Source organism: Seriola aureovittata, chromosome 7 (genome assembly GCF_021018895.1).
Source record: "Seriola aureovittata isolate HTS-2021-v1 ecotype China chromosome 7, ASM2101889v1, whole genome shotgun sequence".
NCBI classification, from domain to species: domain Eukaryota; kingdom Metazoa; phylum Chordata; class Actinopteri; order Carangiformes; family Carangidae; genus Seriola; species Seriola aureovittata.
Window position 1 is genome coordinate 21,325,281 of NC_079370.1, and position 25,543 is coordinate 21,350,823.

The window sequence follows — 25,543 nt, forward strand, 5'->3', positions numbered from 1 at the left end:
GATTGAAGGTAAACATAAATCAGCAGTAGCATCTCTGTTGTGTGCAGTTGTTTATATTGCAGTCATATGCAGCAGCAGTCCTCTCAGAGGAGGTTCATCTACAATACTCTGCAGACACATGTGGCCTCTTCATGGAGGTTTTAGTTGTTGTTTTGTGTGACATGCTGGCTGTACACTCCTGCAGGTCTCAGTATGATATGACTCGATAGATATTTCACTTTAAAATGCCCTTCTGCTGGGATAATTCTTGGACTTGTTCTTATGAGATTCTGCTCCGGCAGAGTTTGTACTGTTGTTGCGTCTGCTGCAGCAGGCCACAGATTGTTGTCTTTGTTCATTTAAATGTTAAACTAGCATCGTCCAGGAAACTGATTTGAGTACCCACAGACCACAATGACTACAGCGCTTTCTAAAGCATTTCTCCTAAGCGGCGTGAGCGATGATGTTGCCCAGTTCGATATCTTAGCCTTGGAATAAGCCTGTCGTCGGTCGACATTGTGCACGCAAACGAAAAATAACGAAGCCAGTGCCCTTACTTAGGAAACAGTTGTCCCAGAAATTTAATCTTTTCCCCATTTTTTACCCAACACCCCCCTCTAATCAGGTTTCAATTGACTGCCATTGAAGGAAGAGCCTCTCCTCAGACACGTATATAGGTCCGAACCCAGTCAGACACCATTTAAGGCTTACTCAGTCTTCCTCCCAATATCTTGGAGAGCTCAGGGCCAAATGATTTAATCTTCATTCAGCTAATTTAGTCTGGATTTAAGCTGCCGGGTTGTCGAAGTGCAGAGTGATGGAGTCTGAAAACAGGATGAGAGGGAAAGGCAGAGGAGGGGAAAACGGAAGGAAGGAGGGAGGGAAACAGAGAGCAAGAGAGATAAAGATAGAGCGATGGAGGGAGAAAGAGGGAGATGAGGGAGGAGGAGGGGGCTGAAGATGATGATCCATCCTGACCCTAGTGAATGCTGTCATGTTCCTCCCTCTAGGTAATCTCTCTCACTCACTCGCTATTTTGCATGTGAAAATGCTCTCCTGACAGTTGCATATCAGATAAATTTTCTCTCTTTTTCCCCCCCCTCGCTCCCCCCTTTTCCCTTCGCCAAATAAACAACAGTCTTCACTTTGAAGTTGTCTGTTTGTGTCAGTTTGGCTTGAGGCGAGAGTCGGCCTCTCTCTCTCTTTCTGTCTTTGTATTGCAGCGTGAGAGCATCGGCGGATTATTTCCTCTCACACCGACCGGCCAGCACAACAAAAACAAAAAAAAACAGAGAAGGAATTCTTAGTTGTCCAAAAAGACAAACACAAGTAATTCAGTCAATTAAAAAAATGCTCTTTGTTTACATGCCCATTGATTAGAGTGATGCTCCACAGCATAAAACCGAAGTCAGGAGGAGCGGTGGTGTCTGTTCGGCCCTAAGCTATGACAACGTCAGTGAGCTTCAGATGTTTTTTTTTTTTGTCTGCTGCAGTGAAGTGTGGATTTTTGCTCTTAATCATACAAACTGACCTATTTTTAACACACTGTTATTTAGTTTTTATCCAGAGCACATGATTATAGTTTACACCAAACACACTCTGTACGGTCCCCCCTCAACAAGCACCACCTCACCACTTGGGGGTGACAGTGAGTGTGTGGTAATGAGTCAGGTCTTTCTTTCCAACCTCCTGTTAGAAGTACAGTAACTCCTCATGAGGGATTTATATCACAATTCAGGCCAGTGTGGCCTGTGATGTTCTGACAGTAGCCCTATATAAGTGAACTGATGACAGGATCACACCACAGTATAGATATGGTAATGAGCGACAGTATAGACACAGTACCATGCAGCTCTGTGAACGTACAGGCAAGAGGCCCACCTGGGTCTTTGAATAAATCTGCACTGGGTGTCAATCATGTCGCTTTGCTTCGTGATCAGAAGGAAAAAGAGAGGGAGGAGTAAAAAGAGGGAGGAGATGTAGAGATGCAGGAAGAAAAGCAGAGAGATAATGACTGGACGTAGTACTTGCTCTCAGTTACAGATGTTTATTCCTGCTGTGGCCTCTAGCTGTTCAGATCTTGACAGAAATGTGACAAATTGAAGGAGCACCCAATGCAGGATCAGAAGTGTAATTCTGAATGATGTTTCCTTGCATTTTAAGAGTGTATGTTTATGTTTATATACAGTATGTGATTATGTAATTTACTACAATTATCATTCAACTGTGGTTTGGCCTTTCTAGTGTGCAGTTAATTAACACAAGGGAGCTCAAACGCCTTAAATAGAGCACTGATTTAAATATCATCTCCTCACTCAGATACAATGGAAAAAGGACCTACACACTGGGATCACGGCTCCCTTAAGTTTTATTAGCAATGTTTTGACCCAACACAGGTGTCTTCGGGGGAAATGAGGGATGAATTTAACTAGGGCTGCAATTAATGATTGTTGTCATTATCAATTCATGTGCTGATTATTACCTTGATTAACTGATTAATCATTTAGTGTATGAAATGTGAAAAACGTGCCATCACACTTCTCAGAGCCCAGGGGAGCTACTTTAAAAGTCTCAGTGCCGCATCCAAATGTGTTCAGTTTACAATCATATAAAAGAGTAAAAAGCAGCGAATCCTCCCATTTTTCTTTTTTTTTTTTGAGAAATGATTCATGGACTGAGAAAATAGTTGCAGATATATTTCTGCTAATCACCTAGTAGATTCACAAACAAATCAATTTAGATATTTATATAAAAAATAGTGTGAGACATCTATTGTAGGTGTTTGCTTTTTTTTTAAACTTGTTCAAATTAATTTCAAGCACAGATGAATGCCACTGTATGATGTCACTGATCATTTCGTTATTTATCCAGTGAATGTCATGTCCCTCGCGTGGGTATTGAGAGGAGGAAGAGTGATGCAGACCCGTGTCAGATCAAAGTGTTGCTAATATATCTTTGATTCCAGTGTGTAGGTTCCTTTCCTTTGTGTCCTCGTTGATTTCTCTTATACCCAGTTCCTCTCCCACTGAGGTTTTGTGGCTGTGTACACAACTATCCTGTTCTACATATATAAACTGTACATTACTAATGCATCTATTTTCATAATCACAAAAGATTGATATTCAGCAGATTGGTGATTATTTTCTTTTAGACACCAGAGCCATAGACACACCGTATACTTTCAAACCTTAAATTCCCTGTTAAGAATTGCAGAACTTTCTCCAGCTATGTTGAATCTTAAATTGGTTACTTTGGCAGCATTTTCTGGATTTATTTTGGTTGTTTTGTTGGGTTTTAAATTCAGTTCTCCGAAGCATAATAAAAAGTCTTCAAATTTAAATTGGCAGACCTCCCTGTCTCTTACTTCTGTCTCTCCATCTTTCCCTTCCTTCCTCCTTCACACACATGCACATACAAGCACATTAACTCTCTCCTTCTTTCTCTCTCTCTCTCTCTCGCTCTCTCTCTCTCGCTCTCTCTACCCCGCTACCTCCTACCTTTGGTGTGTTTTGCATGGTGCCTGGCTGTTTAGAGGCAGTATGCATATGTATGGGCGGGACGGTGGATCGTGACGGGATCTGACATGCAGGGACAAGATCAAAGTGCTCCATCTGATCCCATAAAAACAGACGCAAACCCTCCTCTCATCCTTACAAAACCCCCACTGATAGTCAACTCTGCCAGCCCTGACTCCTCCATCTTCTCTCCTCCTGCCTTCCCTTTTTCTCTCGTTTTTCCTCCATCCCAGCATGCCGTGTGCCCACGTCAAGGCCTGCCTGCCTGCCTGCCTGCCTTTGCGATTACGCCCCGTGATAAACAATGGCCCGTTTAGCTCATAAAGCAGGAGTGTTGTGCATAATGCTTACAATAAAAGATAGCATCTCTTCACTCATCTTATTTACCTCTCCCACGGTGGCATGGGCGACAAGCTGTTCTATAAATACCGCGGGGAGGAAGGAAAGGGAAGGAAATACAGATGCAGACTTACATCTGTTGGTCAAATAAAGTCTCTGCCAAGTCAGTTGATGAGAACGAGAGGAAAACAGGGATGTTTAAATATGCATTTGAGCTTAGAGCCAGGTGATAAAGGCGCCATTTTAAAGCTGCTCCTTTCTTCCTGGTAAGTGAGCTTAAAATGTCTTCTCAACTAGTTGGGGACGACATCCATATCACATTTAGATTTATCTTTATGGAACATATAAATTGATATGGAAGCCAGGACACGTTTTCCTCTCCATCCTTCCCTCTCTCCACCTCCCCATCTTTAATTCCCTCCTTTCTCCCCCCCAACCCCCCAACCCCCCTCCTTCCAGTAAGGAAGATGTATGAGTTTGAATTATTGATTCAGACACATGCTACATGCTGCTTGGAGTCATTATTTGTTCAGGTGAGTGTCATGCTGCTCGCTATGAAACAGATACCACGGGGATTAAGCGACACAATCAGGACTTAAAGACAGCCGCCCTCCCTAAAATAACATGGCCCTCGCTGCAAGACGAATGCTCCCCAAAACCCGACTTCATTTGTTTATGACTCGCACATTAGTCATTCTGCGCCTAAATTATAGCGCGGGGGTAAAGATTAATTCAAGCACAGGCTTTTTCTATTGTTTTTACTTCTGTGTGTCTCTTGAAGCCTAATAACACAGCAGATGAATATAGGTGCAAACATCCTACACATAGATTAAAAAAAAAAAAAAAAAAGACAGCTTTTGTTGCGTCGTAGGCGTCGGCATTAAGAATAGACAGATGTCCAGCGTAAAGGAAGAGCGGCATGCATATTCACATTTTTGCTCTGATTCTAAAAAGAGGCATTTGGCACCAGACAACAAAATGACACACACCACGCAGGACAAATAACGCTTTTGCATTTATTAGATTGATACTGACTATCTGAAGCAGAGTGAGCGCTGATACTAATGATGTGAACAGAAATACAAATGACATGTTTGTAGAGAAGTTGAGATGGAGAGAAGATCTGGTGCAGGAGCCTTAAGAGAGAAACAGGAGGTAAAATGTTGCTAACTGTTCATTTAGCCCTGGCTAAGTGGTCAGGGACGCTGGACAGGTGAACTCTATTCTCCCCACTGGCCCTGCGGGTGTGTATGTGCGTGTGTATGTGTGTGTGGACTGTAACAGAATTTCTCTAGTCCTCTGGGCCCTGGTGCAAAGCAGAGAATAAATGGTGGAGGTGGCAGGCCAGGACAGAAAAATCAATGCCTGCTTATACAGACATGACACACCAGCAGCCAACTGCATTCTGTGTGTGTGTGTGTGTGTGTGTGTGTGTGTGTGTGTGTGTGTGTGTGTGTGTGTGTGTGTGAGTGTGAGAGAGTGTGTGTGTGAGAGAGTGTGAGTGGGGGCGTAGATGTACAGCGCGCAATCATCCAGCCCTGTGCTCTGTGGGTGTGAGTGCGAGTACCCAGCAACCTCCATTTCCTTTCTCACAGAGTAGATTTTCTAGCGTTTTATGTCAGCTTTGGGATCAGTAAATAACTCTTCGTTTTTTTCCCTCCTCCTCCTCCTCATTCCCCTCTGCCTCTCTTCTTCTCCTGCAGGAAGTTTGAATGTGAGTTGTGTGAACGCTCCTTCAGTGAAAAATGGGCCCTAAACAACCACATGAAACTGCACAGTGGGGAGAAACCGTATAAGTGTGCCTGGCCGTCCTGCCACTACGCCTTCCTCAACCTGTCAGCCATGAAGGACCACTACAGGACACACACTGGTGAGACACTGAAAGCTAGCAACCTCCACCATGAACCATTACTGCTCTACACCTACATCAGCACAGTAACTTGCTCTAAAGTGCAAAATTCATATTATTAGCTTTTTACAGACGATCACTGTTTTTGTGTGCGGGGGACAAAGGGTTATTTATCAAGAAACACTAAACTTGGATCAGACAAAATGTACTTTTTCATTCCTCTATAGCTGTAGACTATTCAACAAAATTAAGTTTGTGTGTTAACTGTGAAAATCTCACATTAATTATGAATCTTCACAGCTTTGTTTGGAATAAATATACACACGTTTTTGGCCGATAATAGCCATGACTTGTCCATCTGTACTGATTTTCAACATCCAGAGAAAGTCGAGAACCGGTTCTTGGCGGTTTTGGAGACACTCTTGTTAGATGGTTAAACTCTTACCTCCAGATCCCAATAGGACCATCACTATTATATGATGTTACATCAGCCAATTATATTTGAATAGAGACAGTGAGTAGCCAAAGGGAGAAGGAAAACACCAAAACAATGTTTGAATTTCATGTTTGTTTTTGTTTTCTTGCCATTCTTCACACTTGCAGTGTTGCTGAGTGTGGGTATTGAGGTAGTGTGTATTCCCCAATTCAAAGTGATTGTCACGTGTATTTTCTCCAAAATCCATCTGGTCACTAAGTGTGTGTTCATCAAATCCATCTGATCCTCAGGAGGGTTTTTTTCCCACATGGATTTTGGTGTGTGAACCACCCATATAATTTGTCTCCCACCTTTGATCAAAGAAGAGAACCATCACAAAAAAGATAATTCATAGCTATTATGTTTCAAAAGGGAGGTTTAGTTTCTTTAAAACTAAAATATGTGCATCATTAATGCAACTAGCAATGCAGAAGGCAAAGCTAGTTATTCTCTTTTTTAACCTTAGCTAAATCAAATTTTTGAATATACATTACAGTCTTGCAACAAACTTGAATTCAGTGGGTATTTTCATTATGTGTTTTTTTTTTTTATATGCAGTGCCTTTTCTTCCTGATACCTTCCTGCCTCCCTTTTCATTTCTCCAAGTACAGTAGAGTACACTGTATGACTGTTCTGAGTCGTGTTTTTTTTACTTTCTAAAAACTTTGGATAGACAGATGGTGCGGTGGGCGGTGGGAGGATACTGTCTTGAATAATAGCCCCTCGATAGGAGCCCAAGTCAGCCTCTTTGAAAGTGTCTTTATGCTGCAGCCCAGCAGTTTCCCCTCGGCCTCAGTAATGTCCCACACACAGCTCCTTGATGCCCTTTTAAGTCAATGACAGAAGCAGCAGCAGCCAGTGGCCTGACAGCCTGACTGAGCGCTTGCAGGAGAGCCCTCCATCCGTCACGGGTGCCTGCTGTGTGTGTCTGTGTGTGCGCGTGTGTGTATGTGTGTGCGCGTGTGAGTGTAAGACTTGGTGAATGTTATTTTAAATGTGTTTTAACAGTGATGTAACGTCAAGGCACCTCTGACATAATTAGACGTTTTATTTTCATTTGTTTCCAGCCCTCATCATTCCCCATCAGGCGGCTGGTGTCACGCTGTCACCTAACTGTCACCTGGAGAGGCATGGGGTGCTGTGGTGGCGGTGGTGGTGGTGGTGGCGGTGGCGGTGGTGGTGGTGGTGGCGGTGGTGGCGGTGGTGGCGGTGGCGGCGTATGTGTCTTTGTGAGTTTGGCAGGGGAAAAGACAGGCTTGAAGAGAGTGAGTGAAGTGATTAAGATGGAAAAAAGAAAGTGATTGAATAAGAGAGCTGGAAAGATCAAGGGTGACCAAGTATGAACGTATGAAAATGGGAGAATTAAGATTGAACCTGAAACAACCTCATTTTCATGAGCGACAAGACCTGACTTGATTAGCAAGACCCAAAAAAGCTAACACAATTTGCTCTGCTCTGACCTCTGGCATTCCTTTGCCAGTTGTAATTGGTGCAGGGCTAGACTGTTAGCTACAGCTATACAATCATTGCAATCACATTCCAGCAGCCAACCTGACACACTGAAATATTATCTCCATATGTGTGATTTGTTTAAAGGTTGTAAATCGGCTCCTTCATGGCTTTAAGATGCAATACTAACAAATAAGTAGGAGATTTAAAAGTTTAACCAATCTGTCCTGGGAACAGAGCAGTCAGTAATGGAAGAGATGAGAGTTACAGTACGTGTGGTGGTGGGTGGGGGGGGGTTGCGTGAAGGGTTACAGGACGATGACTAACTGGGGAATTTGTACTGGAGCTGAGTGTAATGATATACATATCTAGCTCATTAGCTGGAACTGTAAAAATTCAAAGTCTCTTGGTGAAGAAAAACTCAAGAACTTCATCACAGTGGCAAGTTTTGACTGATTTGCCTTTTTGTCAAGTGTGTGTACTTGGTTTATAATCTCTTAAAATAACATTTCTCGCAACAGCAGTTGATGTTATGATCTCACGCTGAAACACTATGATACAGATTCAGCACAGGCTGAGCACTGAGACAATGTATGAAGAAGTTAGGAAACTACAATCACAGAAACATGTACTGTACATGCATGAATTGTGTAGATGCAATGTAAACATTATGAACAATGGACCAAAAAATACAGCTGTAACATTTATATTTCACCTAAACCTCGACCCAAACAGGCTCTGCATTTTGAAGGGGTGTGTATGGGACTGCAGTAAGAGTGATACTGTGTATTAAGAGTTTGGATAGTGATGTCTATTTTTTGTATATTGCCAGCAAGTGCATGTTAAAGACCCCTTAAGCCGTGGTGAAGAAAGTATTCCAGATAATTTACAATTAAAAGATGCAATACTACACGATACATACTGTATACTCCATTAAAAATGAAATACTACTATAGTACAGTACTTGAGTAAATGGACTTAGCTAACAGTCAGCGTAATGTGCTAGCTCGCTAGCTACAGATGTTAAAATATGTGCGGGATCATTGTCATCTTCTCTGGCAAATGAAAGGTTGTTGGTTTAAATGCTTAGCTAGCTAGCAAATTAAGCTAAAATAGCTAGCAAATTAGGCTAGCATTTTTCTACCTCTATCTGAGGACCAGGTATTTTTTTTCAAGAAATTTTTGTAATCCATTGTTTCAAAGTTTACTAAAGGTGTTGCATGGTAAATCTGCCCCATTATTATTATGTAAACTGTGTGTGCAGCATGTGAGAAAGAGTGTTAGGAATAACAACTATAACTAAGGGGGGGCAGGGCATAGCAAATGTTCATTTCAGCAATAAACACTTGATAACGACAAAAGCATCAATAAATAAATGTACTTTGCATTGCTACTACACTGGGCCAAACCAACTGCCAAGAGTAAGGAGTCCCTAAAAGAAAATGTTTAATTTCATCATCCTGTGGTTAGAGTCACTGATTGTGACATGCAGAGTCCCCCTCCCCAAGAAAAGAAAAAAAAAGTTAACACCTCTGCTCTCCTTCTCCTGCCTCTAACCGGATTCATTGTTCCTCTCTGATTTGTGTGTTTTTTATGTTAATCACTCTCTCCTCACACACCAGTCGTGTCTGAGGGAGGGGGAGGAGGGCAGGGGTGGGGGATTCAGTGGTCGTCAGCCGCCAGGGTCATTTGTAACGGCTGATGAATGAGCGACTCAAATAAATAAATAAGTGCACTGCATCTGACCCACCCAGCTTTCCCAGGCTCTTGGGCGTTGTGGGGAGGGGGGGTTGAACACAGCGACAGGGCCACAATTGATTTCCTCATTGCTTCAGTTTGTCGCTTAATCTGGCGATATGCTGATAAATCTTCGCACTTTGTCAATTAATTTCCCTGAAAAATGAGACCCAAAATGGCGAGCACATCAATACAGCAGCGGATTCTGTGTCAAAAATTAAGCGGTAAAATTAATTGCCCTCCCATCCGCTCCTGCTAAAACATAACTAATGAGGGAGGCAATTATAGCTGCATGCAGACTCCTCCGGGGTTATTTAAAACACACACACACATATACATACATATATATATATATATTCACGCACATGCAAAGAAAAGGTTGTATATTTTGACTTCAAAGATCTTTTATTGTCTCGCAATAAGGCATATTTAATTCCAGTAACGGATGGAGGGTGGAGGTGTATCATGGGAGCAAAGGAGAAGGAGTGATAAGCCAATATTCAAATAGCCAAGAAGTTTAAGGGCTCTCAGTGCAGACACATTAGCAGGAAATTTTTGTGTCAGGTGCTAGACTTCAGGTACACTGGGTTGTGTATGCTTTTAAGCGGATGATTGTGACCTACAGCTTGATTTGTGGTTCTCTGCAACTTTGTGTGTCTTGCCTTCACCTCTGCAATTGAACAGCTGAGATTTGATGTTTGAGGGTTTAGAGGCAGGATTGAGTTTAGGGTAGAGTAAGACTAAGAGATAAGGATGTGGTTTTAGGGTGACTATTATGTTGGAATAAAGTTGAAGGTAAAGGTTAAGTTTTATTTATGTACAGACAAAAGGGTTAAGGTGAATCAGGGATGAATGTAGTCAATTTAAAGTTGTGTTGCGGATTGGGGGGGGGGTGGGGTGGGGTGGGGGGGGTGTCCATGCTGTATTAGTCAGCCAGATCCTCTGGTGTTGACAGCAGCATGTCACTCTCGTATCTACCCCACCTCGCCGTCCCCACACCGATCCTCAGAGGGCTCACCGCCACAGAACAGCAGATGAAAAGCACATATGTAATTTATCGCCTGCGTTTCCTCCTCAAGAATAATTGTGGCGACCGCGGCTGGGCGTAGGGATCGATAGCTATGGATTTTTCTGTGGTGGGGTCTTGTAGCGTTGGGCGTAATGAGAGAGGGAGGGGAGGTAGGAGGGGAGAGGAGGATGGACCGGCGCTGTTTTTTCTGATGAGGAGAAAAGGTCTGACTAGATGCTTAGTAACTCATCTGGAGTTTACAGCTACAGGAATAAAGACTTTTTCTCTTTGTTTTTGCATCAAACCTGTTTGTCTCTGTGGGCAATGGACTTCTACATGAACACAAAATTAACAGCTCTGGATACTTTGCATGATATATTTTTGTATGATGGTGACAGTTATAAGTTTCTAGCTGAGGCTGTTAAACTGAAAAGTTTGATAAACTTTGATTGTTGCTTATATAATTAAAAATATTTAATGTTATTGAGAAATACTTAAGACTTGAAACCAAGTTTTAGGGAATATAAAACATCCATTTTATTTGTTTCTTTTGTTTCCATTATTAGTACTAACTGCTCATTGCCACACTATTTCTGCTTTCCACAATTCACTATGAAAGTTCATACTACCCAGTTTTTCCATGTAATCTACACAAAATACAGCACTGTTGCACCAAAAATACAAACAATTTTACTCATAGTAGCACATTTTCAGATTCTGTGACACTTTGTCTTTTCCAGAAACATCAGATATCATTTTTTTTAGAACAATACATGCAAAGTGGTGATTTCATAAAGTAACAAAATGGGCATTTATTAATATGAAAACATTGTTCCGTTAAAGGCCATCCACACTGGGATTGGAAAGGGGACCTGTATGAATCGGCCTACAACTGCACCTTTTCAAGGCTGTTTTTCTCCCTTTTAAGTGGCACTGCATTAAAACTCTTCTCACAGTTGAGTGGCTTTAAATGGGTATAACAGAGGAAACTTGAGGCTGCTCTGTCTCTGCGGACTCGGTGAAAGCTGCTATCTGTGCAGAAGAGGAGCAGAGCACTGCTGAGGCCCAGCTGGAAGAGTAACCCAAATGTGTTATCAGTGTGTGGCGAGAGCTGCAGTTTAATATCAGCATTTGTATGAATAGTTTGGTGATGTAAATCATACATGCAGCCTGCGTCTTTATGTTAGACACGTGTGACACCTACAGTATCTCCATACATGTGCTGGTACATAACATGTACATTTAGCACACCACATGCAGTTTTGATTTATGTCGGGATATCTGCATCTTTGTGTGTGTGTGTGTGTGTGTGGGTGTGTGTGTGTAGATTTGCATGCACATCTGTGTCCATTTGATAAATGTGTTTGTGAGTGCATGTACATGCATTTCCCTGAGTGAGTCTTATCACAAATGTTGTGCATGTGTGTGTGCAGGAGTGTGTGACTGCCTGTGTGCAAAGGCAGAGGGAGAGAGAGAGGTAGAGATAGAGAAAGAGAGAGAGAGAGACCATCATGCTGTTAATGACAGAGCCAGATGCAGGGAAGAGAGGAGGAGTGTAAAAAAGCTCTCCACACTCCCCATCTGGAAGGCATCGCCCCTAAATGAAGTTGTACAAAACCATCCCATTGATAATAAAGCTAATTTTTATGGCTCTGACAAGTATGTAATTATGTTCAGCGGTGCTTTTCAGATTTTATCACAGTCAATAAACCACACTGGCAATTTCCCGTCCCCCATTTGACATATTTACACGGATCCATCTGATTGGAGGAATTAGTTAGCTGTGAGAGCTCTGATGGATATACACTAGTGATCTGTGACTTCTGCTTGGCTCATCTGTTAGCCAACTAGACCCGCTGCTCATCTGTTCAGTCTGTCTTTTTCTTTTCTCGATTTCTGCCTTTCTCATCCTCTACACATTTCTCCTCATCCACTAACTCAATATTCCTCCTTTGTCTTTGCTTGCACCCTCAGATTTTGCTCACAGGCACCTCAGCAGTTGTTCTGAGTTAAGAAAGTATCTCTCATTCCTTCCCCCACCAGGCTTTTTTTCCTCTGAAAGGATTTATAAATCTTCAATAACCTTTCACTTATTACCACACCATGATATTCGAGATTGCAATTTTACTATTTGTTTTTGATTAATGTTGATGCAGCTTTAAAATTAAAAAGTATTACAGACGGATTAATTGCGCTGAGCTATATTTAGCCGAGGCAGACAGAAGGAAAACAACAGAAACAAGGCAAATGTCAGGAATTGTGTAGCTTCACATACTCGTGTGAATGAAACCAGAAGTAGCAGTTTATTTTATTACAAATGACATCACTTACATTCCCAATGTGTCAAAATAAGCTTGTTACAAATGCACATCTATGTGTAGGTTAATATAGAACACAATAAATATATATTAAAAACATAAATATGTTGTATTTCAGTTTAATTGAGTTTATTAAGCTCAATAGGATCTGCCCCTTGATATTAAAGGTTTATGTCCTTTTACAGTTTGAACAGCTAGAAATACTTTTATTTTCCATGGTTGTCTTGATTTCATGTAGCATTAAAACTGTCAGAGAGGGACTTAAAATTAAGTTTTTCAGTACTGTAAATATCCTCCTGTATGTGACAGGAAAGCAGGTGTGAATGTCATTGCTTTCAGTGTTGAATTGTAGGAAAGTTTAGCTTTAATACAATTACAATTACATTATCACAGCTGTTACTACTGTTTCTTCCACTAATGATAACTCATTGACTCATTGCACAGACAATTTTGTTTACTACATCAAGTATGGTAGGTCGAGGTCAAAGTCTGTTAACTGTGATTGATGTTTACAACAGACAGTTTGGGTAATAATTAGAGATGTACCAATCCGATCAGTATCAGGGCCGATTTGGACATAGTTTAAAGGATTGTATCGGCTAACATTAAGCCGATCAATAGCCGTCCTATAATGTGTATTGTCCACTTCACCCTGCCAGTGCTGGAGCGATGCTCGCCTTCACCACAGCCAAGTATTCTGCTGCATATCCAAATGAAAATTAGAATGTATTAATGTTAAAAAAAAAAAAAAGATGATATGTATGCACCAGTGTGAGCGACTCTGACTTCAGACAGAGAGGTTGGCTAAACTCTGTCACTAACAAATCCATTACATCTCCTGGCTTGTTTTTTAGGTAGCGGCTTCTCAATTTTAGCCAGTGCTGACCAGTTAAAATGACAACCACTGCTGGCACCAGCTCATATCAGCATTAATGCTAACTAATGTTAAACTAATTCATAGACGCAACAAAATGAAACTTGGCTGTTGTCGGGTTTCTCAGTCTGCACTTTTCATTTGTGAGGGAAGACCCTCGAGCCCGTAACACTGCTGCACAATCCTGCTTTTCTTTCACTTCATATCAGTAACTGAAGCTCAACTTCATTTATTTCAACCTTGAGTATTTGGATCATTAATCTCATGAACAATCAGTTTTGTCAGCGGTTATTTCAGTGTATCAGATATATATTTAATACACATTTAGATACCCAAAATTAAAGGGCTCGAATCAGGATCAGGATCTAAAGAATCTTGACTCGGACATTCCTAGTAATAATTTTACTGTTTATTTTAGTTTCCTCTTGCAGGGTGGTAGAAAATCTTTATGATTGTCTGATTGCTTATGTTTCTTAATAGAAATAAGATCCAAGTTGCAATGAACTAGAATTGCACTTTAAAGAGTTTGGTCTCTTGAAGGAGATCTGGATTGGAGTTAGTACATTTTTGAAATGTGTCTCCTCAGGTTATTGCTTCCTCTCCCTCATTCTGGGTCCTTTAATGTTTTTCTCCATGCTAGACAACACTAACTCTCTCTCCTTCCTGTTCCTTTTCTCTAAATCCATCTCTACAGGAGAGAAGTCTTACCTCTGTGACCTGTGTGGTTTTGCGGGAGGCACAAGACACGCCCTCACCAAACACAGGCGCCAACACACGGGTAAGCAACAAAACACACATCCTGAACTGACGTCGAAAAATGTATCCCTTTGATCTTCACGATGGAAAGTGGACTTGCTTGAGGTTCTTGAAGATGTTTCACCTCTCATCTTAAAAGGCCATTTCAGTTCTAACTGGCTAGTGGGATCAAAACCAAAAAAAAGAACAGACGGAGTGGAATACTACAATAAACAGAACAACATTGCCATTCCTTACGTTGCTGGAGTATTTGAAAAACTCTTTATCAAACATAGAATCCCTGTGCACTTCAAGCCCAGGAACACTCTGAGGCAGAAACTTGTCCACCCTAAGGACAAAACACCCAAGCGTAAGCAGAACGATGTACAACAACCGCTTCACAAGCGCATGACACAACACAGGAGAGCCGACTGCTCAGGTCAGGATTCTGCAGTCCATCTACATCTAAAGGACAAGGGACAGCAATGTAAACATTTTGGCCAGAGAGATCCGATGGTTTGAAGGGGGAGTAAAAGAATCTACCTCAAACTGGAGCAACCATGGCTAAACAGAGGAGGTGGTCTACGACACTATTTATCAGCCGCTTACAATGCAGTCTTGAGATCACTCCCCAGACAACTTAACACCTATCCAGTCCATGACTCATGTGACACCAGCGACTCACATGATGGCCGAGTGTTAACCACCCCACAAGAAGTTAAAGGCCGGAAACTCTCCACTAGTCAGTTAAGACTAAAGAATCCTTTTCGGGTGCGAGGTAAAACGTCTTCAAGAACCTCAAGAAAGTCCAGCTCCCTTCGTAAAGCTCTAAGAGATCCCATGACCTGAATGACTGGGAGTCTTCACACATGTGGTAAATAATCTCACAAACTAACTGTTGTATGTGTGGACCTTCATAACCCTGGACGGTGATTGACACTTGAAGATCTGCACTGCCACAATATTTTTTCTCGCACTTTTAGCAAATGTTTGCCGTCTTTCACTCACAGACAGAAACACACTCTCACACACACAAACACACGCACACACACACACGCACGCACACACAGAGGCACATCAGTGTGACATGCTGCTGTCAGTGATAGGCATGTGTACCAGTATGGCTGACTGAATCTGAGATTTTTAATTTCAGTTATCATTTCACCATGTCATTCTATTGCTTAGGGAAATTGCATTTTTCAGATAGGCTGTCAATAACGAGTGCTTTTTTAGAAATTGGGATAGTGAAACAAATACTGTTCTTAACCGTTGTCTGGCAGGCGCCCAAGGATCAAGAATCCTGTTATAAATATTCATCTAGGTTTTTCATAATTCATTTTGTTTGCTCCTCAGTTCCTCTGCCATTTTCCCCCTGAAACCTCCAATTTCTGTCCTCCTCTCCTGTGTTGACATGTGTCAATTCCACTGATTTAGCTGTATATTCAAATCTGCTGTCATGCAGCTGAATATGAAGGGATCACCCTGTCTGACTTTGTGCTTGTCAGAGTTTAGCTGATACAGGTTTTTAAAGGCCACCGCTAATGCCAATTTTGGTTGCTGTTGTTGTTTCTCACATTTCCTAAAGACAACATTGTGCTGTTGATGAATATATTAAAATATTTCCTCTGTCACGCACAGAACTAATGCTATTCTTGGCAAGAGCACATTGAATGCCATGTTCTTAAACTTCTTAAATGTTCTGTTCGTTAGTGGCTACAAGAACTGTGAGAAAGATTTTATTGCTGCTTTTAAACACTGCAGCTGTTCAGTAAAATGCTTCCTCACTCGCACCATTTGAAATGACAATATTTGAAAATACAATACTCCCAGAAAGTGACACACAATTTTCCGACTTGAACCTACAGACATTTTAACTTGAAGTTGATCTCGATATCCATTTATAAGTTTTCAGCACATCTTGCTAACTGATAGATAAATGATTTTGGTGAGTGTGATTCGATTCTTCAGTGGACACAAACTCTTTCAGTGCTTCAACTTTAACTGACACTTCGCTACATCTTATATACAAAATATTCACATTTTTATATGCACCTGCTTATTTCCACAAGCGAGGTAGTTAGCACACTTACATTTTCTTCAGAAAATTTCTGTAGTACTTTCTGAACATTTAATGGCTGTGCTATGTCATGTTTTGGCCATTATTGGTCTCAAAATCAACCACATATTCTTTGGTTCTGAAGTTTGTATTTATGGATCTAGCAGAGTGGTGTCACTTTACAACCAAACCATGGTAGTTGTAGCCTTCTACCTGGGTTTGTATGTTTATGTGTCTGTGTGCGTTTGTCATTGCAAATGTCTCAGTCTCATCACCGTTCTCTGTCTCTTGTCTTTTCAACGCTTCCACCCCCACAGGAGAAAGGCCCTTCAAATGCAAGCTCTGCAACTTCGCCTCCACCACACAGTCCCACCTATCGCGGCACAAGCGCGTTCACACCGGGGAGAAACCGTACCGCTGCCCCTGGTGCGACTACAGGTACCGGCTCATTGATCCGCCCACGGTTGGTGGCGCTGATGGCCGCCACTGTGGCGCTGATGACCAGGGGGTTGATAGGTGGGGGGAGGAGGGGCTGCAGGGGGTATATAAGAATGTGTGTTGCGGGTGTCTGATGGTGGGAGAGCAGGTGGCATTGTAGGGTAGTCTAGAGGGGTGGGGGGTGGTAGTAATGCTAGAGGCTTTGTGTGTGTGTGTGTTTGTGTGTGTGTGTGTGAGAGTGTGTGTGTGTGTGTGTGTGAGTGGGTGGGAGAGGTGGAGGGGCAGACAGGTCTAATCTCCACAGCACGGCTCCATCTCATCACTCTGCCATCATCAACAGGCCCGGCCAGATCCCCCCCCAACACATACACACACAGACACACACACACAGACACGCACGCACACACAATATCACTGTCACTGGCAGGTCCCTGTCATTAAAACACCATCATACCACATCAGTAATTACACAGGAAATTGTCGGTGAAATTGAAAAAGTTTTGGCTGGCGTTGCACATCTCCATCTCTCTCTCTTTCTTTCCTCCCCTTGTCTCTCTCTCTGTCTTTCACTCTCTCTCCCATCCTCTTCTTCCTCGTCAGGTTGTGGCAGAAGAGTGTGAAAGGGAATGATCTCAAAGCCATCATTCGTTTTAGATGTGCTCTTCATTCGTTTTTTCCCCTCTGTGACAAAGTCATTTCGGCAGCTTGCTACACCTGCTCCGCTGCAGTGAAGCGCTCCACTCATTTCATCCGTCTTTTGTATGCAGTCCAATTTCTGGGGAAAAAAATGAAATGCTGAGAAGTAATAATTGTAGTCAAGCTATTATTTTGTGATCATAGGATTATCTCACCTCATGCCTAAAGTTGTAAAGTATCTCTTGTCTCCATTAAAGATCGGCCAGTGTGGGAGTTTTTAACTGTCTGATTCAAGATGCACATAAGATGCTTTTAAGATTTCTGTGCCTAAATAATTAAGTATCATTCGACTGTGTGAGAAAGCTGCAACTTGTGTTTTAGTGTGTGCTCTATGAGTTTGTTTGTTCACCAATATCCAGTTGTTACTTTTATTAGCTACACTAGTGGCTCTGGGGATGGCGGTGCTGATCAGTCAGTCCACCAAGTTGGTCCAAACTGAAATATGAGAGTGGATTGCTATGAAATTGTGTACTGACATTCATGATTCCCAGAGGATGAATTGTAATGACTTTGATGATCGTGTGAGTTTTCCTTGAGTGCCACCATGAAGTTGACATTTGTAGTTTTTAGTGAAATGTCTTGACAACTTTTGATGGATTGCCATGAAATTTGGTAGACATCCGTGTCCTCCTCAAAATGAACTGCTATAACTTCGATGGTCCCCTTGACTTCCCATCTAACGCCTAATAGAGCTAATCATCGGGTCAAATTTAAAATGTTTTTAGTTTTTTGGTTTACGACCAGATTCTTCCAAAAACTTATGACATTCCCATCAGTCTATTCTTATTAGAAAATGTGAGCATGCTAACATTCTAAACTAAAATTGTGGACATGGTAACCAGCATGTTAGCGTTGCCATTGTGTCCACGTTAGCAAGCTGACATTATCATTTTGTTAATGTGCCGAAGTGCATCTTGCTAGACTGGAACTGCTGATGGTCTGCGGTGATTTTGCAAACAGCACGCATTTGTTGGTTTTCCCAGAATTCCATTCTTGCTTTGAGTGAAGATGTGTAGCTATAACCTGAGAACCCAGGACAGAAAGGCAAGACTGTAGGATGACGAAGACACCATCTTGAATACATCCAAACATCTCATTAATCTCAGTCTCATTAGGTCAGAGGCTTTAAGTATTGAAAAAGAATGTAAAAATAGTTAATTATAGAATTAGCTGATTTTTTTCTTTTACTTGAGGGCACATCTTGGTCCCATATCAAACCACTACACTGGACTAACCCCAGTATCAGGAAGATACTATACATGTAATGAGCCAAATGTTCCTGGCCCCATTGTTCCTGTGTTGATACTTAATGATCATTACAGATAGTGGCAAATGGAACAGTAAATTAGAAGCCCAATTAACATTTCGGTGGCCCCGGGGGTTCATAGGGGTCCAAAGGGGAGGGTAGGGGAGCAAAGTGGGTGGAGGAGGAGGGAGGTAGGGGAAACACCCCGCTGGCTTACTAATGTGAGGAATTGAATGCGGGGGCCTCAGACAGCCGTGAGGGGCCTCGCCTTCGCCCCATGTTTTTACACCGTGAATACATGTTTAAAAACCCTGACGACTGAGCTACTAGATGAGTTACGCACATTTGACCTTTCATCGTAGGCCGGGCTTATAAAATAAATATGATGCAGCTGCAAAGAAATATTTAGGTCTGAGACAGTTGAATTGGTTATGTGACTGACAGTTCTTGGTTATAGAAAATGTTTATGTCTGTTTTAAGTGGATACATCTGATATATGCTATTAAAATATCCATATTAAATGTTATGGATGACATCTAGGGTACCCACTTGATACAACGTTATCTCCATCAAGGCTGCTCCTCAAATGCATGTAAATGAGCAGGGAGTGAATGATCTATCAAATGCCACTCATCTCCTATTCAGACAGAGATAGATAATAGAGGAGGATAATTATAGTTGGGGATGGTGGTAAAAATATTTTAATGATATTGCACGAGGCCTGGGCTGTCAATTAATGGTGTCTATTTTACTCTTCTGTAGCTATTTATGCAAGCCGCAAAACTTCTTTACTTCACTGTTTAAGGACTCATTTGTATTGTTCACAATGAGCAGTTTTTTTTTTTCCCTTTTTTTCTCATTAAAGTCATGGTGGCATCTTAAATAGTCTAATTGATATGTAACCTCTGACTCCTGCCATGTTACCATCCTCCAGGGGTTATTATTGTTTATTGAATGCTGCAGCATTCATGTTTCAATCTACCTGTTAAAATACTGTTTCAGTTCGAGGCAATGGCGGCTTTGAGGATGACATTCTTACTGTCAGTGCCAGGAAGGTTTGCGACCTTGTAAAGTGAAGGGAGAGATGAGGGGGAGGCGTTAATGATGATAACTGGGCCTCCTTGGCAGAATAAGATCCAAATAGCACCAATGATCCAAATACACCCCCCTCGCAACTTTTAACACACACACAAAGAAACACATTTAAATCTCCCCTAACGAAGCGCCTCTCAATTACACCTCTCCCATTACCATACACTCGTTGGGAGGAGGAATATGGAAATGGCTAAAATAAAGGGGGGAGAGACAGAAAGAGGCAGGGAAGGGGTGATATATCCATTGAGCGTCAGTATGGCTGATTCCCATGGTGAGTGCATGGATGGGGGAGGAAGTTGAAACAGTGTTGGACTAATTAATACAGTGTATAGTAGGAGGACTGGTGTGGGCTTTCACTAACTGTGACACCTGCTGACTCCTAAACGCACGTTGTGTTGTTTTAATATGACAATTATGCCATTACCATATCTGAGAGATAGCATGGCCCCCCTAGGAATCCACCCGCGCTCTCTTTAGAACCTTTTAGCTCCGCTTCAAATTTTTATCTTTTTATGCTCCTGCTTTCGAATAAGAATTCACTTTCACTTTTAGAATTAAATGCATTTTTTAGCAGCATGATTTGCGTTAATTCATGTGCATGTGACAATTTAAATTTTTAAGTCTGTCAACAGATGTGGCAGAGGAACAGTCGACAGATGTAGCCATGATTTGTCTGTGAACCCGTGATTGTTTTGTTAGAGACTGCTGATAACAAATTAATCACAGCAATGTGTTTCAATTTGCTGGATACGTAATTGACAGTATGTGTAAATATTAAAGGTTATTCACATATTTATGTGTCTTCAATCAGTCAAACTCATGTAGATGCTCTTACCTCTTAAATGTCTTTACACTTGACAGTGATATAAACTTGTAAGATCTTACTGTGGTTTTGAAATCAGGCCTTTTCTTCTTTTTTTTTTTTCTTTGGAGGTTTGTAGCCGGTCCTCTCTTATATACCTGCTCACCCTCTCTGAATATCAGTACTCACCCTTAATACTTGCTTCTTCCTCTGCTTGTTTTCGAACAAACCAGAAATACAAAAACATGACTTCCTCTGAGTCAGGAACAACTTAACTAATCAGGTTGAATTATATCAGTCAGTGACCCTGTAGTATTTCTTTATTTGGAAGTGCTGTGGAATAGAGGTTTTATGAAGGGTTATTTATTCTTTTGTTGAGCTTGTGGCATCCCAGCCCGCTGTAGTGTTCAGCGTCATGAAGAGCCCTCATTGTTCACCTCTGGCTGGTGCTTATACATTTCATACAACATGAACAGAAAACCAGTGAGGGCCCACTCTGTTTAGGCCCCAGTGGAGCCAGGCTGTACTGTGGCCCCATGATGGAGAGAGGTGTCTCTGCAAAAGTGAAAACAAATTCTCTCCTTGGCTGGTGTGAGCTATGGCACTGTGAGGCTTTATTGTCCCGGCCAAGGTGATAAGGCAGAGTAATTGCGTATTATACTGTCCGAGAATGTCAGGTCCAAACTGAGCGCGAGTGCCCCATCCATCAACACATGATGGTGTGTGTGTGTGTGTGTGTGTGTGTGTGTGTGTGTGTGTGTGTGTGTGTGTGTGTGTGTGAAACTGTGCTCTACATTGCACATGTTTGCTTGCGTGATGCAATATGTGTGTGCTTATGTGCATACATATGTGTGTGAGTATTTATGCATTTGTGTCTGTATATTTGCACCTCTGTTTTCGTATCAGAGATTTATAAAAAAAATGTTTTGGCACAAACTGAGGTGTGTTCATGTCCATGTATGTATGTGCATGTTTGTTTGTTTCTTGCCCATTCAGGGCTTCACTAAGACACGTGTGTGTGTGTGTGTGTGTGTGTGTGTGTGTGTGTGTGTGTGTGTGTGTGTGTGTGTGTGTGTGTGTGTCCGTGGGCAGGTTTAGATAGAGCCTGGGAGCAGGTCAGACAGCGTCATTAATCAGCAGAGGGTTGTGTGTGACTCTCTGAGCTGACATCATTACATCCTACACCCTGCAGTAGCTCAATGCTTGGCCTGCCCTATCTGACCAGCCCAAAGGCCCACATATTCACACACACACACCCATATGCACACACACACACACACACACACACACACGCACACACACATACACACACACACGCACACACTAATACACACAACATACACCTCTATCCATATACCTTTCGTACAGTTGCAAAAGATACATACTGCATAACGGATATCTTCAGACGTATCTGTAATGCATTCAGAAAGCCTCTAGACCCACTCGCAGTCTCTCAGCAGTCGTCACCCATTACAGATTAAAAACCGAACAACTGTGAGGAAAGAAAATATCTAAGAGATATGTAAGAGCATGACAGAATATCAAAGAATTTGCAAGATGTAAATATTGTTTATGTGAAAGCGGGTTTTAGTCGTTTGCTAGTTGTGGGCCTGTTTCACAGAAGCGTATTTGGGCAATGAATGCTTCGAGAGTCTGTCCAAACACGGCTGCTCCCTCTGCTCCAAAGCCCAACTTGAGTGTTCTTGTGTGTGTGTGTGTGTGTGCGTGTGCGTGTGTGTGTGTGTGTGTGTGTGTGCGTGTGCGTGTGCGTGCGTGTGTGTGTGTGTCAACATTGCAACAAAATAGACTATTAGTACAGCAAAACTTTTCTGGGGAACATTGCCAAGTGTTTATCTTGTGTTTTCTTCCTCATGACTCTCATCTTTTAATCTTTGCCTTTTTTTTTTTTTTTTTTTTTTTTTTTTTTCTTTATTCCAAAAAGGAATGAGGCCTTTTATCTTTGTTTGTCTCCCTTAGATCTAACTGTGCTGAGAATATCCGGAAGCACATTCTCCATACGGGAAAACACGAGGGTGTGAAGATGTACAACTGTCCCAAATGTAACTACGCCACCAACTCTCCCATGGAGTTCAGAAACCACCTGAAGGAGAATCACCCTGATATTGAGAACCCAGACCTCGCCTACCTACATGCAGGTAATGTGCTCTTTGGAGGGGCTTTGTAAGAAAATAGAAAACAAAGTGTTTCACAAGTAAGCCCTATTTCCAGATTATAACGGGCTGTTGAGTGGTAAACAGGGTCCACTAATGCGCTACGGCAGCTGGCCTGGAGTTATCTTTGCATGTGCCTTACCTCATTGCCTGTTGTCTCTCCCCACATCTATGTAATTCAATGAAATGCCAGCCCCAAATGAAAACTCACTGTCAGAAGTTTGAACATAGATTATGCCTACATTTGGAAACAACAGAGACACCCTGAACACTTCAGTGCTTACAGGGTGTTGCAGGTCACTGCTTATTTTCCAGCAATGTCTTTTTTGAGTTTCACAGTCGTAAACATTCACATCTGGGAGCTTCGCAGTACTACTACACATCTGCTGGACTAGGTGAGAGATAAAGGGACACCCCAACAATCTTACTCATTATGATCACTTTACTGGTCATGAGTATTACCCGCAGAGTTAAAAAGATCAATCAAGGAAGGTCTAGTAAAAGATGCTATTTAGTTGCATTATGGGAAGTGTCAGATCCAGAGTTTCTGGAGCTTTACCCACACTAGGAACTATAGGTCAGGATATCTCCTCGTATGCTGCATCACTTCTGTCCATTCTGCTCTTTATTTTTTTAATCTGTTGTTTTCAGTCCTCCAACTTTATGGAGGTGAAATACTAAATCACTGGAGTGCACCTGTAAATACCCTGCACCTTAATGGTAACTAGAACATCTTGCATTCCCCATCCACTGTTTTTCTGCTCTTTCAACCACTGAACCATCCATATCCCCATCCATTCACTTTAATCATGTTATTGTGCACACAAACACTTACAGTCAATAATCACAGACGAATCAACATTTGAAATCATTCCTTTGAATAAAGCCACCAAGCTGCCCCTGCAGTCCTGCCTGGGCTCCATTATTCCACAGAGGTCAGATCTTCCAGAATTCTCGAGTGCGTTTTTGTCACTGGATCAAGTCTTGCCATTCGATGCTGATGGAGGGCACCCAGCCACAAAGAGGCAGCACTCAAAGATTGCTGGTCTAGCCATCCCTGCCAATCACTCAGGACACAGAGACAGATGAAATCTTGTTCCTCCTCTATTGCTTCCTTTGTATCCCAGTGTTTTTCCTTTGTCCTTGAAGGCCACCAAATCCAATCGGTGGAGTGCTTGTCCTTCAGAGGAGCAGAGAGGACAGCCTTTATCCTGTTATCCCTCTGACCTTACATAAAAGCAGTAGACTTGGATGGGAGCACCATGGGAAAGAGGGCAGGCAGGGACATTACTGGAAAATGGCTACATTCTGGTGGCACTGTGGTTTATTTCTCATTGAAACTGAATGAATCTGAGTCTGTGTCTTTGTGCTGACTCTGAAAAGTTTACGTTTTTTGATTGTCTTGGTATAATTTCTATTCTTCAAATTCAAGGACCTACTTTGATCTCCTTTACTTCCACCTCTTCACCTCCCTGCACAACCTTTTTACCTTCAACTACTCTTCAAAACACCGCCCTCTTATCTCATATTCTCCGCACTTCTCAACTTTACGCCTCTTCTTACCCTTTCACCCTAGAATTTCCCCCACCTTTGTTTGTCCTTATGTATGGCTGACCTTTGGTGAAGAAGACAGTCTCACAGATTCATTTTGTTCCTTTGTTTCCCCCTAAAGTTTGATCTATTAGGCCACATGAGAGCGCAACCAAGTCAAGAAGGAGATTTCTCTGCATGTGTCCAGGCCAATTTTGTGGCCTTCCACCCGGCTATAGTAGGCAGCATACATTGTGGGTTTCAGTTTTGAGTTTAGCGAGTGAAGGTCAGATCTTGTCTGGAGCACTCCGTCGTCTTTCAGTCATCTGGAGGAAACATAACCTTCTCTTTCAGTCAAGTTAAGCAGCATATTTTCAAGATGTCATCTTGACACTCACTTGACACAGATATGAACCCGAAGAATGACAGCAAAAGAAATGATCCAAAAATGCAGCTGATGGTGTTACTCTCCCTAGAGGAAAAAAAAAAATCACTGCATCAGTTTCCAGAGAAAAATCACTGATCCCACTTCACTTTCATTGACACATTACAGTTTGCTTGAAATTTTGCCTCATGATAGCAACACGTAAATAAACCGTTGCAGGAATTCAGATTATCAGCAACCCTTAACCTGTTTAAAACCAAAGCCGTCAAAGTATAGGTGGTTTAAAAAAAAAAAAAAAAGGCATTGAAAGTACACTTGTGATTCCTTCCTCTTTTCAAAAGAGGGAGAAGGGAGGTGGTGGTGGTGGTAGCGGAAAGAGCAGTGTTTCATCTAAGTAGACAGAACGAGACCAAAAGAAAGAGACAGGGGAAAAAAAGATTAAGAAGGTAGATGTTGAATTAACCTGCTTGTGATTGCTCTCTGTCAGAGTGGCACCGGGGCCAGCAGCGAGAGGCAAATCGTCTGTGATGGCCCTTCTCGCTGTTCCCCCTTTGAAAGACACAGATCAAACGCACCCTAGTCATGGGCCCTTGCAGCCCCTCGCGTTGTATTGATTGACACCCGAACGTCTCCGCTGCTGCTCTGTCTTTCCATATCACTCTCTCTCTCTCTCTTTTCCCCCTCTCTCCGTCTCTCTCCGTCTTCCCTTCTTTATTCAGCGTCGCACTTCGAATTAAAGCCCTTCTCAAGGATGAAAGCAGAGGTCCTTTGCAAACGAAGGAAGAGAGGGAATTAGACCCAGCAAGTGATGGAGGGGAATGATGATTAGAATTTGAGGGGAAAAA

General features: G+C 42.1%; 1 protein-coding gene across 1 annotated transcript in view; it reads left to right on the forward strand.

Moving 5' to 3' along the window:
• The window catches only part of znf407 (zinc finger protein 407), a 147,515-nt gene that overhangs the window by 82,587 nt on the left and 39,385 nt on the right, over window positions 1-25,543 (forward strand). The window contains exons 6-9 of the mRNA XM_056380770.1: window positions 5,537-5,703; window positions 14,239-14,322; window positions 16,653-16,773; window positions 22,590-22,768. Coding sequence (XP_056236745.1) covers window positions 5,537-5,703; window positions 14,239-14,322; window positions 16,653-16,773; window positions 22,590-22,768 — 551 coding nt within the window. The remainder of the gene's footprint in view (window positions 1-5,536; window positions 5,704-14,238; window positions 14,323-16,652; window positions 16,774-22,589; window positions 22,769-25,543) is intronic.